The sequence below is a fragment of the Schistocerca gregaria genome, chromosome 11, assembly GCF_023897955.1.
Source record: "Schistocerca gregaria isolate iqSchGreg1 chromosome 11, iqSchGreg1.2, whole genome shotgun sequence".
Classification (NCBI taxonomy): Eukaryota; Metazoa; Arthropoda; class Insecta; order Orthoptera; family Acrididae; genus Schistocerca; species Schistocerca gregaria.
Window position 1 is genome coordinate 50,904,440 of NC_064930.1, and position 16,585 is coordinate 50,921,024.

The 16,585-nt window shown below is 40.2% G+C and overlaps 1 protein-coding gene across 1 annotated transcript in view; it reads right to left on the reverse strand.

Annotated features, from left to right (window-relative positions):
* The window catches only part of LOC126295120 (secernin-2), a 98,933-nt gene that overhangs the window by 23,252 nt on the left and 59,096 nt on the right, over nucleotides 1–16,585 (reverse strand). The window contains exons 5-6 of the mRNA XM_049987391.1: nucleotides 13,689–13,987; nucleotides 11,420–11,581 (exon numbers count right to left, since the gene is read on the reverse strand). Coding sequence (XP_049843348.1) covers nucleotides 11,420–11,581; nucleotides 13,689–13,987 — 461 coding nt within the window. The remainder of the gene's footprint in view (nucleotides 1–11,419; nucleotides 11,582–13,688; nucleotides 13,988–16,585) is intronic.

Genomic DNA, 16,585 nt, shown 5'->3' on the forward strand with positions numbered 1-16,585 from the left:
TACAAGAAGACTTTGATGTTAGGTTAAGGAGGTAGATACGGGGATGACACGGAAATGAGACTCTCCGTTGGTTTACTGTTGTCCTTTTCATTACTACTTCATGTGTCTGCAATGAACATACAGAAGAGCACAGGTACTAGTTTATAGCTTCAGTAAAACATATACGAGGCTTACTAGTTTTTCCAATAAATTACCAGAACAAAAGGCCCTCCACCCTACATCTTTATTAAGATTCGGGTATACACAATGCTGTGCACTATTACAAACTGCAAACTGTGAATTTCCAGATTCTATTGTTCTGATCGCCCCTTAGCTTCAAGTACTCGTTGCGATGAAACTGGCATAAAGACATAGGTAGATTTAGACAAATGTACAGCAGAAACTGATAATTCTACTCCAGATGTACATAGGAGCAAGCTGTTTTGAATATTTAGTTCACTGTTGACAGTCAGTGTACAAGCTTAACTGAAGACAATGCTCGCTCACATGTAGCCCACTGCAGGCTATCAGTCATCGGAGGATGGAACTATTCTGATCGCAGTATTCTTCAGCTCTCTTATTCTGCCTTTCTTGGCACTTGAGGGGGCCCAAAAGCAAAACTTGGGGCTGTTTGCTTACAGCTTAAACATGACTATTGCTTTTTACCTCCAACTCACAATCAGTGAGCATGATGTCAGCAGTTTCTCAATGCATATGAAACCTTTAATGGACTGACGGAAGTGGCTTGCATTGTATGTCTCTAAGTCACAAGGCTTACAGCTGTACAGCCGATTTTTTTTTTTTTTTAACCATTCACAATTTGGTCATTACAAGAATATTGTCATGTTCACAATTCACATTATATAGACACCACTTGACAATTCTCAGCTGCTCTTTAAGTATTACAAAATTTTATTCACAAATTATGACCAAATTGACTTCAGCTATACTATTTATTACTGACAAACGAAAATCTGTGTCGGATCAAGACTCTAACATGGGTTTCCCGTTTATCACAAGCACTCGCCTTAACCACTTTAGCTGTGTGTGCGTGCCTGCCAAACTGACCCAAATCTCCGCATGTCACACTTGCTGGCACAGATTTTCATGCGTCACCAATAAATAGTACAGCTCAAGACACTTTAGATTCACAGTTTTTGAATAAAATTTTATATTTGAGGCTTTCCTCTTCAAAGTTGGGTTTGTGTTCAACTAGCATTAGTCACCTACGGATGTACTCTTCTGGTATAACTGATGGTAAGATTAATTCACACCTACATTATAAATACAAAATCATTTTTTTCAACATATTTCCAACTAGTTTTCTTCCGCACTGTGCACGTATGCAAGTACACTGTTGTGAATTCAGTTTCTAGTCATATCCCATTTTACTAATTATATTGCTTTGAAATGCTTTTTCCAATGAAAAATGAACATTGCAATAGTATTGTTTCACAAATTATCTCAAAAATGTTAGCTGCTGGAATACTATATTCACTGACAGTGCATATTTAGTACTATTACTGAAAATATGCAACACAATGAAAACATTTTATGTACACACTTATTTTAATGCAATAGGCATACTATTTTTACAGTTACAGGTATCATACAGATATTTGTGAATAACTTTTGTATTTGTATGGAAGACTTCACGAAGGTGGCACAGGTCCATGGCAGATGAAATTCTGGAGGGTTGTGTAATGAATTTGTGGGAGAGTATTACACAAGAACACACAAACAATTCAAAATTTGTAGGAGACTTATGTGCAGTTGACATAGCTACTATTTCCACAGCTTCACACACTAACATAGGTACCACTGACACACTGGTTAACCCTGGGTCAATTGGACAAGTGGGTGAAATGTCTAGTACAGATGCAGCAGTTAGGGCAGACCAGCTGTGCCTGAAGAAGCATTTCATCAAAGTTCTTCAGCACCAATTTTGTGCTCCTGATTCATTTCTATGAACACTTACCACCCCATAACTCAAGCAGAGCTTAGGAATCTATACTATTATATAAAGGCAAGCCATCAATTAACACGGTCATCCAAAAACCGTGGAAAGTACTCGATCTATTTACTTCAGATTCTTACACGATACTCTAATGAACATTTTGGCAGATATCGGCTAGATTTTTTTTTTAAATGTACACAACATTAAATATACGAAGTGTGATCAAAAAGTAATTGGAATTTTTAAAATTTTACATGCTTTATATATCCAATTTTCAGTTTCTTTTTACCTTGTTGGTACACATGTTCCTGATGTATGTCTGCCTTTACAGCTGATTTCAATGTTTAGTTCATTGTTGACAGTTGAAAAAGTTGTGTTTTTTAGTGCTAGGTGAATTTTCACTTTTGAATAATAGCAAAGAATTTTCATTAAATTTTGAACATCACATTCCGAATGTCGACTGTGGTCTTTGGGGAACCTGCTACGAGTAAGAGAAGAGTTTGAGAATGGTATAAACCTTTCAAAAAGGATTAGAATGACTTTGAAGACGACAAATGCCCTGGATGCTCTAGCACATTAAACACTGATAACCATATGGAAAAATTAAAGAAAATGGTTCTGGAAAAATCACCAACAAAGAGTTTGCTGATAATGTCAGCATGTCCTCTGGCTCACACCATGCAATTGTTTCATATGTTTAGGGCATGAAACGAGTAGCAGCAAAGTTTTGGAACAAACTGTTGAATTTCAGTGAAAAACGACATCACACAGAAATTGCAAAGGAATTGCTGAATTAAATTGTCACCGACTGATAACTTCTAAAGAAGGCTATAACTGTGATGAAACAAGGATATACAGGTATGATGTCCAAGCCCAGGCCCAACTGTCACAACGGAAACTGCCTGAAAATCAAGACTGAAAAAAATTTGACAAGTTAAATCACATATGAAGATCCTTCTCACTGTTTTCTTTGATTACTATTAAATAGTGTATCACAAGTTCCTGCCTTACGGTTGTACGGTCAATAAAGAATACTAACTGGAAGTTATGTGCCATTTGCATGAAGCAATTTGAAGAAAATACCACAATTACGGCAAAACCATTTGCTGAAATTGTTTCTTGATAATGGTCCTGCTCACGCCTCAATGCCTGTTACCGTATTTACTCGAATCCAAGCTGCACTCAAATCCAAGCCGCACCTGAAAAATGAGACTCAAAATCAAGAGAAAAAAATTTTCCCCAAATCTAACCCGCACCTGAAATTTGAGACTCGAAATTTAAGGGGAGAGACAAGTTTTAGACCACACTTCTAAATCGAAGCAAAGTTAGTCCAGTGTAACATGAGACACAATTTAGGTCGAATGGATTAAGACAGCTACAGTAGTTTGGTTCGGGTCATAAGCTTAACAGTTAAGATTTACCGAGTAGCCATTGGTGTGCGTCAGATTCCCCGCCCGTATTTATATGGGTACCCTTCCTTTTTCACACGCTTCGTCTGGATTGAATCGATTGCTTACTTTGCTTTGACCTGATAAGTGCCATTCTCTTTGTTATAGGTGTTTACGTCACTCCAAGCTGAAAATGCATTATTGTACTGTGTCATGCACTGTTTCTCGCATTCAGATAATTAGTGTATACGACCTGTTGCCGCTCACGGCATGGCTTATTTTTGTGCGCACTACCGTGGCTTACAATAAAAATGGAGAGGAATTGTCTCATAAGCGAAACAATGGCAACAGACTGTTATTTGTTGTTACTTTCTTTGATAATGATCAACAAGAACCAAATAATAGACTCCGTATGATAGAAGATATTCTGAACGAGAGTTTAGCGAAAAAATATTTCCATTTGAAAATCTTCGCAGACGCTTCTTTAGTACATTGTATTCTGCACAGAAATTAGAGTCATCTTTGATTTAAAAATCTAGTCAGTTGCCATGCTCAATTTCTGACTATCACTATTCAGCATAAGAATAATACGAATATCAACATGACAGGGCACGTATGTTCTTCCACGTTTGCTGTTGTCTCGCTCTAGTTTATTAGGCAGCCAGGATTTAAATGAGATAGCAGCAAACACGAAAGAATACATGGGATAATGATTACATTCTTCTACCTTTTTTATTAAATTTATTTGCTGATGCAGAGGTTTTGGCGCCAGTATTTATCTTTATGCCTGCAAAGCATGCCTGTGTAGCGCTACATATATTCGACGGCAGAAGTTAGTTGTGGCGGCACCTACCAATATTTTTCAGAACATCCGCTTACTTTGCACTCGATTCTAAGCCGCAGGTGGGTTTTTGGATTACAAAAACCAGGAAAAAAGTGCGTCTTAGATTCAAGTAAGTACGGTATATTGCTTCAGCCAGCATATTTGCCAGACAGTGCCTCATACGATGTATTTCTATTCCCGAGGTTGAAGAGAGCCAGGAAAGGACGTAATTTTGCCATCACTGACGAGCTAAAAATGGAATCTCTGAAGGAGATTATCAACATAAAGAAAAGTGAGTTCCAGAAGTGATTCAAAGATTGGAAAAAGGACTGGCACAAGTGTATTACATCTGAGGGGAATTACTTTGGAGAGGAAAATGATCTTGCAGAAAGATTATGTAAAAAAATAAAAAATTGCTGTTACTTTCTTATCTGACCTACACATTATATATAACACCATAACATTATTACCAAAAATCTCGAAAAGTCCTTGATTGATTTACTTCAAATTTTTTACACAATGCTGTAATGAACGTTCAGACAGACATAGGCCATAATTTTTTAAATATACTGGATGATTCAAAAATAAAGGACAGATTTCAGTAGTTTATTACACACAAGCTATAAAGGATAGTCACACACTACACATGTCACTGGATGGAGGAGTGTTCAGACCTTTTACACGGCTGCACTGCCGTTTGTTTGTGACAACTTTGTGTCTACACCACAAGAGCAATTATTTTGTGTGTAGGAATTTCTGCGAGGTCAATCCACTGTTCAAGTGAGATGTGCATTCTGCCACAGCAGATTTATGACTAGCATACAAGATTCTTGGAAGTCGGTTGCATATGCAAGGGGAAGAGCACTGGTCAGCCATGCGGGTCTGATGAAAATGTCGGGTGTACCCAACGAGAGTTCACAAAGAGTCTTCCGAATTCCTCAAGATGGACATGCCAGGAGCTTTAACTCCTTCAAACAATGGTACGGCATTTTCTGAAATGATGTTTGCATACGAAGCCTTACAAGCTGCAGTTACTGTAGCAATTATGTCTGGGTGACTGTCACAGAAAACACAAATTTTACATTTCATTTCCCCAGACATGGTAGGAGACACTTTTTCAAATGACTCATCTTTTTGGACGAATCAACATTTCATCTACTGGGCAAAGCAAACTGCCATAATGTAATAATTTGGGTATCACAATCTTATTGTCATTGCTGAACATGAAAGAGACTCACCAAAACTGAATGTGTTTTGTGCTATCTCTCTTCTTCATTTTTTTTATTTTTTTATGGACCTATGACATGAATACCATGCTGCTTAATTTCACGAAGACTCCCAACGATTTCATTTTAATGCACAACAGCATCCCACCTCAGTCTCACCTTGTGGTGTGGCATTATCTTAACAACAACCATCCCACAAGCATTTGACTACATCTTGCTCATTGTTTTTGGCCTCCCAGTTCATCAGAGCTCACACCTTGCAATTTTTTGTGTGTGGTGCTACATGAAAGAGTCTTTGTTCCACATATGGCAAATACTCTCATAAGCTGAGAAATCCAACTGTCGAATCTGTCAGTTTAATGAACAGGGACTTCTTGATACGTGTGGAATGAAGTGCTGTTTCCCGAGCAATGCATAGTGCTCGGGTCGAGTGTATAGTTTCTGCGCGAACATAAAACTCTGAATCTTCCTCTACACAGGGACACACAGAATGTGTTTCTATCTTTCATCATTAGTCTGCAATAAAGAACTGAAATCTGTTCTTTCTTTCTGAATCACCCTGAATACACTGCTTGACAATTACTAAGGAACACAGGCACTATTGGACAGGGCTAATCACAGACAATGATGGATGGCACGAAACACAGCAAATACGTTAGAGGTACAGTGCTATATTTATAACAAAATATGGTATAGATTTCACCACATGGGAAAGCAGGACAATAAACACAAATAATGCTCATATTTGGCACAGGTCAGACTCCCAACATATTATGTATCACTGACAAACTGCAATAAGAAATTAATGACAATATACAGGGTGTCCCACTTGGCTTGACCAACCTAAATAACTGATTGACAAGAAGCAAATTACAAAATGTTTCAAGCAAATGTTCTTTAGCCATCAGGGGAATATCAATTAGCGTAATTGCCTTTGTTGTAGCTTTGCTTTTTTTTACAAAGATATGAAAAGCGGTATGACTTTTTTAATTGGCACCCTGTATTTTTTATTCAGTAATTCATTTCCTCTCCTAAAGACCTATTCAAAAATGTATCACAGTGTACCATTCACTTAAACACAACATTATTAATTACATAACACAACATTGATGTTGACGTTCCCAGCACATAGTGTAAGTACTCGGGGTAATGGAACACATCCACGGGCTGACGGTGACAGCGGACAAAGATAAATGTAAGTAGAATGGACACCTGTCATTCCGTCAACTGTCGTCAATTGAAGAGCTGCGTGCAATTACTGTACTGCTAACTTACAACTTACATTCCCCACAGATGATTAGCATTTCTACCTCTCTTCATTGGTGTACATTCTACTCACACAGCTCTTCAACTGACGACGGTTGACACAATGACAGGTGTCCATTCTACGTATTTTTACGTTTGTCCTCTCAACGTCAGCCTGTGGAATGCGGTCCATTACCCCGAGTACCTGGACTATGTGCTGGGAACTTCAACATCAATGTTGTGTTATGTAATTAATAATGTTGTGTTTAAGTGAATGGTACACTGTGATACATTTTTGAATAGGTCTATAAGAGAGGAAATGAATTACTGAATAAAAGTACAGGGTGCCATTTTAAAAAGTCATACCGCTGTTCACATCTTTGTAAAAAACAAAGCTACAATGAAGGCAATGATGTTGATTGACATCCCCCTCATGGGTAAAGAACACTTGGCTGAAACATTTTGTAATTTACATCTGGACAAACAGTTATTTACGGTGGTCAATATACACTCCTGGAAATGGAAAAAAGAACACATTGACACCGGTGTGTCAGACCCACCACACTTGCTCCGGACACTGCGAGAGGGCTGTACAAGCAATGATCACACGCACGGCACAGCGGACACACCAGGAACCGCGCTGTTGGCCGCCGAATGGCGCTAGCTGCGCAGCATTTGTGCACCGCCGTCGTCAGTGTCAGCCAGTTTGCCGTGGTATACGTAGCTCCATCGCAGACTTTAACACTGGTAGCATGCCGCGACAGCGTGGACGTGAACCGTATGTGCAGTTGACGGACTTTGAGAGAGGGCGTATAGTAGGCCTGCGGGAGGCCGGGTGGACTTACCACCGAATTGCTCAACACGTGGGGCGAGAGGTCTCCACAGTACATCGATGTTGTCACCAGTGGTCGGCGGAAGGTGCACGTGCCCATTGACCTGGGACCGGACCGCAGCGACGCACGGATGCACGCCAAGACCGTAGGATCCTACGCAGTGCCGTAGGGGACCGCACCGCCACTTCCCAGCAAATTAGGGACACTGTTGCTCCTGGGGTATCGGCGAGGACCATTCGCAACCGTCTTCATGAAGCTGGGCTACGGTCCCGCACACCGTTAGGCCGTCTTCCGCTCACGCCCCAACATCGTGCAGCCCGCCTCCAGTGGTGTCGCGACAGGCATGAATGGAAGGACGAATGAAGACGTGTCGTCTTCAGCGATGAGAGTCGCTTCTGCCTTGGTGCCAATGATGGTCGTATGCGTGTTTGGCGCCGTGCAGGTGAGCGCCACAATCAGGACTGCATACGACCGAGGCACACAGGGCCAACACCCGGCATCATGGTGTGGGGAGCGATCTCTTATACTGGCCGTACACCTCTGGTGATCGTCGAGGGGACACTGAATAGTGCACGGTACCTCCAAACCATCATCGAACCCATCGTTCTACCATTCCTAGACCGGCAAGGGAACTTGCTGTTCCAACAGAACAATGCACGTCCGCATGTATCCCGTGCCACCCAACGTGCTCTAGAAGGTGTAAGTCAACCACCCTGGCCAGCAAGATCTCTGGATCTGTCCCCCATTGAGCATGTTTGGAACTGGATGAAGCGTCGTCTCACGCGGTCTGCACGTCCAGCACGAACGCTGGTCCAACTGAGGCGCCAGGTGGAAATGGCATGGCAAGCCGTTCGACAGGACTACATACAGCATCTCTACGATCGTCTCCATGGAAGAATAGCAGCCTGCATTGCTGCGAAAGGTGGATATACACTGTACTAGTGCCGATATTGTGCATGCTCTGTTGCCTGTGTCTATGTGCCTGTGGTTCTGTCAGTGTGATCATGTGATGTATCTGACCCCAGGAATGTGTCAATAAAATTTCCCCTTCCTGGGACAATGAATTCACGGTGTTCTTATTTCAATTTCCAGGAGTGTAAATGGGACACCCTGTAGAATGTGAACAGGATTGTGAAGCTGCTGCTGATGAACAGGGTTCAATCCAAATGAGTGATGCTGAAAGACCGAGTTTACTGAGAAGAACGCTAAGAGAGACTCTGATGTAAAAACAGATGATAAAAGCAAACCTATTCTCAACACATTCACAAAGGCCCGGATCTAGGGGAGCAAACCAGGGGATCTGTCCCAGGTGTTGATTTCAGGGGGTGCAGGGGGAGGAGGGGGGGGGGGGGGGGGGGAGGCGAAATCCAAACTCTTGGACAAAAAACCTTGTTTCACAAGTGCCTAGCATCCAGTGCACATAGGTCTATCAATTATTCATATGATTCTGAAGCTCATCCCAGTTGGTTTTTGAACATTTTTGAACAAGTTGATTTTTGAATGTGTGCATTGTGTATGCAGTGTCTCTGCTAGGGAATCCCCATTGGATCTATAAATAATAAAACTTTCCTGCAGACAAAAGGGGATGGGGCTATATAAGCTGAGCCGAATAAACCCGATTGGCTTAATTCCAAACGCTGTTTGTTTATGAGGTAGATTGGGCATGTGAATGATCAGCATTGTTATAATTATTAGTGAAATCCATGGATTCAGACTACCCGAGTGGAAATAAATGAATAACAGAAATAACAGGTAAGAAAGATTACGTATTACCTTTTCAATGTACATGAAATATTTGGCAAATCGCTACACTATTAAGGACCAGCTATATAGTTCCCAACTAGCAACCATTTTAAGTTCTATTCTCGGAATAGCACAGAAAACATGTAGTACGAACACGTATTAATGCCTAACTGGAGAATAAAAGCAGGATGACTGAACCTGTGGTTCGGGCAGGGTTAGCAAAGTTAACTGGTGAATAAGTTTTAACAATGTCACGAATAGTTAAAGAATTAGTGGTGACAAGATTGATTGTTAGAATGAGGAAGGAGAAGAAATTATATGGAAGAATATGAAGACACTACTATCTGATCTCATGCTTGAGAAACTGGAGCGTATGAATGGAATGTGGAACTGTTTCCTAACATAAAACTTTCTGCTCATAGTAATCCTAATAGGTATTTGAGGTTGGCATTTTGTAAATTACATTCTGACATGTTATTTATGTAAATGAGGTGGAAAAAAATGACTATTTAAGCCAAAACAGTCTAGCTTATTTGGTGTGTGTTGCAACTGCTACAATATTAGAAAGGCGTATATCCTTTAATAAGCAGACAGCGACAAAATAGATGTAATCAAATCAAGAAACCACATCAGTCTTGGGTACTATTCGTATTAACAGCTTTTTCAGTAGTAAACAATAACATTTTGATTTTTCACGTGGCAAAAGTTTGATGAACTTTGATGAAGTAACAGATTCTTTCACAAAAAGGAAAGCATGTTATGTAAAACTCTAGCAAGATTAGAGAGAAAAAGAATGCTGGGACCTAAGCATTGAAGAAATGTGTACTGTCTTGCTTGTCTCTTCTTGTCTTCACTGGCTTTCTGTTTCCTGTATTTCATTTTATGTCACACAAAAGAGAAAGTTTTTAGCTAATAGGCAATAAAGAGTGGAAATGTTACAAAGATTTATTCTCCTGGTCACAGATAATACAGATAATTCCAACCAGTGTTAATTGTAAGGGTGAGGGTGTGTGTTCCCTCCCCCCAAGAGGGGTAGCATGTCAAACCGGCCAACTGGGAGCAGGAGAGGCACCATACGACATTTAAATTTCAACTGTCCTGAATATGGGTTTAATGAATTCCATTAAAAAATGTACACTTTTCAATTCCACAGAGCAAAATACAGTGAGCTGCGATAGACGAATGCTGTGTGAGGAGGTGTGGCACTGAACTTTGGCACACTTAAGACCAGATAACACGTTTTACATTTCCTTGAACATATGTTTTATAAATCAAACTCTCCAGGAAGATATGCACTGTAAAATGAATATTTTTAGCAAAATCTTTTTATTAAAAATTTTTTGACATCCTACCTCAAACACTTTGTAGGAGGGTGGGTGGGTGGGGTTCATAAATATCATACATCCAATGGTGCATTTACAAGATAAATGTAAATTTTCTCTTCCAGTTCATGATACTGAGGATTGCCTGAAATCATTTAGCAGCAGTGATGGATATCCAGTTGAGAACTGGATCTCATCATTTGAGGATATCACTTTGACCTGGTAAAACCAATTGCAAATGCTTCTTTTCAAAAATAAGTCATCTGAAGGTTCATCTAAGCCAGGGGTGTCCAACCCACAGCATACAGCTCGAAGTAAGTATCAGTGCAGCCCAAGAAGTGAACATTGTCACAAGATCGGTCAACAAAAGAAGAAAAAAAAAAAAAAAAATTTGTAAAATTTCGATTATGTAGAGTTATGATCAGGAAAATATTCTCAACCTGAAACTGCCTCCACACAATGCTATTCTCTTATTGGTCCACACCTTTCTTTTTTGTTCTTCACTGCTAGTGTTAGTGCTTAGTATGTTATGTGCGGCCCAAAAATACTCATCCTCTCGCTATGCAGCCCAGGTTGGTTACCCTGGGTCTAAGCATTACATCCAGGGCTGCACTAAAGAAAGCTTTGCAAGAAACATTCAATGTGAAGACAAGAGCTGCAGATATCCATAAAACTGCTCTCTCAATAAAGAAAGAAATCAAAAGAATCTCTTCAAGAATATTTTCTTGTAACGAACGAGAATGCCAGTCTCGACCTCGTCGAGAATCTCGCCAGATGACCCATACAATCATACTTACATAAGTGAACACGATTAGGAAACTGAGTCGTGACATGTTGCCCACACAGGATGAATTATTTCTGAGAAGCCTTCGAGATTGTCCAGCTTTTGAGAGAGATATTTACCTTTGCCGGGTCCGGGTCGAATGTAGGACTGACGGTCAGGCGCGATATCCGCACGGCCGGTGTAAAGATGAACGGCTTGAACACAGAGTGGCGCGGATCTGGAGTTGCGGTGAACCAGTGGCAGTGCGGCTTCCCACTGCCGGGCGGACTCAACACAGAAACCTGCAACAGCGTAGAGCGTCGTGTACTTCGGGGTCCCGAATTAGGCGTTCTGCTGTATCGTGTGCAAAAAGCTGACGAATAATTTGTATCTGAAATAAGACAGTAATAAAGAGACTATTTAACAATCTTGTTCAAAGTTTGCTGCATTTTTCCGAACAATGCAAATACAAACTTGAGGTTTCCCCAGCACATCTATCTGTACCTCTACACTGATAGTTGTCACCATACAGCTTAGAATGAAGAGAAATTTTGTATCCTGGTTCATAGGGACCAATGTCACCTCATATATTGAAGTTTGTCAGCTGAGTTAGCCCACCTCAAAGTCATTTTTTGGCAGAACAATTATTACAGATAACAGACCAGATACATGTTGCACTACCAATTAACCATGATGCGGTAAGTGATAAAAAAACGAGACTGATCATATTCTGCAGAAACGTGTCGAACACAGGAAGCTGGAAATCTTCCACTTGCTACTGTGACACACCAATTAATAACTATTTTTTTCCTCATTTTTGAGTTAGGATCTAGTTTCTATGTCATATGTGTAATGAGTGCCCAAATCTGCCAAAATGTAATTCAGACCATACCCACTCAAATTCATTACTCCGAAGATTATTTCCAGTATCCTAATTACCATGCTATGTTTATTTTTACCAGAAACCATAATAACTAGAAGTTGTGAATAACAAATTACCATAACAATATACAACAGTAAATCTGGACTGAGGTAATCATTGATTGTGGAAATACTAGCACGTACATTTAGAAAGCTATGACTCCAGACTTTACAGTAACATGTTTTAATTTTTAGGAACTAACTTAATAGATAAATAATACTGAAATCTGAACACACCAAAAATTACTGTTGCTTTTTGAGCTCTTACACCTGTTGAATTGCCAAGTTTACCATCACACAACTGTTGACCTAATTTTATAGACCAGATGACATCCTTCATTAACCAGGAAATTAATCATGAAATTCTATAAATTATCATAATTTCAAGTACAGCATGATTGTGCACCCAAGTTACAGACAGGGCACCACAATCAGCAGTCGCTGACATGCTGTGCGCCCCTTACACCACTGTTCGCGGGCTTGTCAAGTTTCCCAGAAAAGCTTCTGTGTAGTTTGGAAGGTAGAAGACGAGGTACTGGTGGAGTTGTGAGGATGGGTTGTGAGTTGTGCTCGGGTGATTCAGTTAAAGCACTTGCCCGTGAAAGGCAAAGGGCTCGAGTTCGAGTCCCAATCTGGCACACACTTTTAATCTGCCACAAAGTTACATATGACTTCAAACTCCGCTGCAAGGAGAAATTTCATTCTGGAGTCCTCTGAAATTTTTTATGCAAGTTTGTGCTCATTTGTCAAGTTGTGCATTGAAACGCATAAAAGTCTGTCTCATCATATTGGCTAACAATAAATGCTTATGTACAATTTTTCTCAAGAACCATATGCCTGTGTGAAATAATGTAGAAACATCTTTGGTTGTTGTAAGCAAGAACTGTGTTTACTGAACCACATTTCATAAATATTTTTTATGATCTGTGCTATGCTAAATGGTTATGGTGAATTATGTAGTGAGCTGTGCTCAAATGACTTATGAACTTGAGTTATGGAATGAGGTGGTTTATGATAAATATTGCCATTGAAACTATGCCTGAGTGTTTGGACTAGCCCAGTTTTTGTGGTACATAAACAACAGAATACAAAAGAGGTCAAATCAAGTTTAATAAACGTGAAGAAATAAGAACAGCAGTGTTGTGTCTGTCATTGTTTAACACGATTCAATACTCAAAAAGTTTTCCATTTCGAGAGAAGGAACTTGTACGCTACACAAAAGTAAAAAATGGGTCTCTAACCAGATCAGTACAGTGCATGTGGGGTGGAGGATGTTCTTTTTTATTTAATTCTTCATTTTACATCATATAAGGTTAGGACCCTTTTAGGATCCGTAAAGGATGATCTCAGTTTACGTGTGGTGGGTGACAACTGTCTCACATGCTGTTGTGGTACGTCACCAGTTGCCCATATCTCTCTCTCTCTCTCTCTCTCTCTCTCTCTCTCTCTCTCTCTCTCATACACACTCACACTCGAGTGCGCTATTACCTGACTGCCCTGAGTCGGAAACGCGCACGTGACGGGGCGGCATATGCCTCCCTCCACATCACGCAGCACCTCGAACATGCTCTTGATGCCGAACTTGCCACCCTCGGATAGGCGCTCCAGCTGCTCTTTCCCCCTCTGGTAGCGCCCGTCACCGGGTTTCGACCCGAAGGCTTCGGCGAACGGTGGCCGGCCGCTGCCCTCCCACCGGCCCAGTGAGGTCGCCACGTCCGCCAGGCCCTCCGAGCAGCGGTCGTAGTCGTCCGACAGTGACAGGGCGTTCGAGATGTTGCGGAAGCCGGCTATGAGAAACAGAACCCGAGCTGCAGTGTGTAACATGCAATATGCCGTTTGGACCACATACTTCCTCAAATTTATGATCTTATTTGAAATGCTTTAAACTCCGACTGTATAGCAGTATATGTCGTGCTAGCAAAATTACAAAATTTTCTCAGACACCTATGAAATTAATTAATCTAAAAAAATTACACTGAAAAAACACATTTTACGACTTATCTTAGAAGAAAGATTAAGGACAAGCAAACCTACGTTTCTAGCATTTGTAGACTTAGAGAAAGCTTTTGACAATGTTGAGTGGGATACACTCTTTCAAATTCTAAAGATGGCAGGGGTAAAATACAGGGAGCAAAAGGTTATTTACAATTTGTACAGATACCAGATGGCAGTTATAAGAGAAGAAGAAAAAGGAAAGGGAAGCAGTGGTTGGGAAGGGAGTGAGACAGAGTTGTAGCCTCTCCCCAATGTTATTCAGTCTGCATATTGAGCAAGCAGTAAAGGAAACAAAATAAAAATTCGGAGTAGGTATTAAAATCCGTGGAAAAGAAATAAAAACCTTGTTGTTCGCCGATGACATTGTAATTCTGTCAGAGACAGCAAAGGATTCGGAAGAGCAGTTGAACGGAATGGACAGTGTCTTGAAAGGAGTATACAAGATGAACATCAACAAAAGCAAAACAAGGATAATGAAATGTAGTCGAATTAAGTTGGGTGATGCTGAGGGAATTAGATTAGGAAATGAGACACTGAAAGTAGTAAAGGAGTTTTGCTATTTGGGGAGCAAAATAACTGATGGTGGTCGAAGTAGAGAGGATATAAAATGTAGACTGACAATGGCAAAGAAAGTGTTTCTGAAGAAGAAAAATTTGTTAACATAGAGTATAGAATTAAATGTCAGGAAGTCGTTTGTGAAAGTATTTGTATGGTGTGTAGCCATGCATGGAAGTGAAACATGGACAATAAATAGTTTAGACAAGAAGAGAATAGAAGCTTTCGAAATGTGGTGCTACAGAAGAATGCTGAAGATTAGATGGGTAGATCACATAACTAATGAGGAGGTACTGAATAGAATTGGGGAGAAGAGGAGTTTGTGGCACAACTGGACTAGAAGAAGGGATCGGTTGGTAAGACATGTTCTGAGACATCGAAGGATCACCAATTTAGTATTGGAGGGCAGCATGGAGGGTAAAAATCGCAGAGGGAGACCAAGAGATGAATACACTACGCAGATTCAGAAGGATGTAGGTTGCAGCAGGTACTGGGAGATGAAGCTTGCACAGGAAAGAGTAGCATGGAGAGCTGCATCAAACCAGTCTCACGACTGAAGACCGCAACAACAACAACAACAACAACAACAACAACAACAACTGTACTACAAAAAGATAAAATTTTGTTTATGAGAATATATATTATCATAACTGTTGAACTGTGCTGGTGATTGAATCTCATTTTCTGTAAATTATTTACGCTTTAATGTTCTATGTTTAAATCTTAGTATGACTATACCTTTGCTGATGTACTTTGGAATGATGTTAACTGTGTGTAAGTTGTGTTGTGTTTCCTGGCGGGAAGTGAAGGAAGGAGGGATGTAAAGTTGTTCTATTGTACTCAGTTATTGGACAAATTGTAAATTCGAGTTACATAGATATGGAAAGTATTTCACTGAACGAAAACTATATAATTGATGGCAGCATGGCATTTAGAACTATTAAATATGAAAATTACATACGAATCAGTTTGTCGCCTATGTTATTTAAGAAACATGTCAACCTATTAGGCTTCCAGACATACAAGAGAATCTGGGTTCCAGACAGGAGGAATTCAAGCAACGGATTGAAGGAGATCCTAAAGAGGGGAAAAAATGAGTTTTTCTTTAAAACTACCACTAGACCCAGCCAATATTTTTTACTCCATGAACATTTATTACAATTGATGGCCACCCAATTGTGTGTAACAAATGAGGTCGATGAAAGTGGTCTGACAAATGTTTTTGAAAATAACTGAAAATTGTGTGTATTTGGACACGAATCACAGTTGTACAAAATTTCTCAAGTGTCAACATTTCTGCCGCCTACTGGAATTACTGTGCCACATTTTACATTTCCCCCCACAATATGCTGACTGCCCAACAGCTCAGAGGCTTGTCCTCGTGCATGTCATCTGTCAATTGAAAATGGCATAATACCCGACACTGGCCAGTAGTGGAAAATACAATATATAGTCTCAGACAAAATGTCATTTCATTAATTAAAAATAATGAGGGGTCATGGGGAGGACCTGAAAAGGAATGAGAATTTATCAGCTACTCCTAAAATACTCACGAATCTGTGAACACACTAGACATTCCCGTGGTTTCTAAACAAATTCTGGTAGACCCTATCAACTGTCAAATAGCAAAAGCACTTACAGAAGTCTCAATCGGTGAAGAAACACAAGAAGAAAGTGGGCTTTTATCTGGGTCCAGTGGCTCACAGTTTGATTACTATCATTATAAGATAATGACCTGATAAATGAAGCGTCACTTTATAATCTCTTACAGGAAGTGTGATTCAAGTCAGTTATTCCTACTCTACACATTAATAAGTACTCTAGTAAAACTAGCC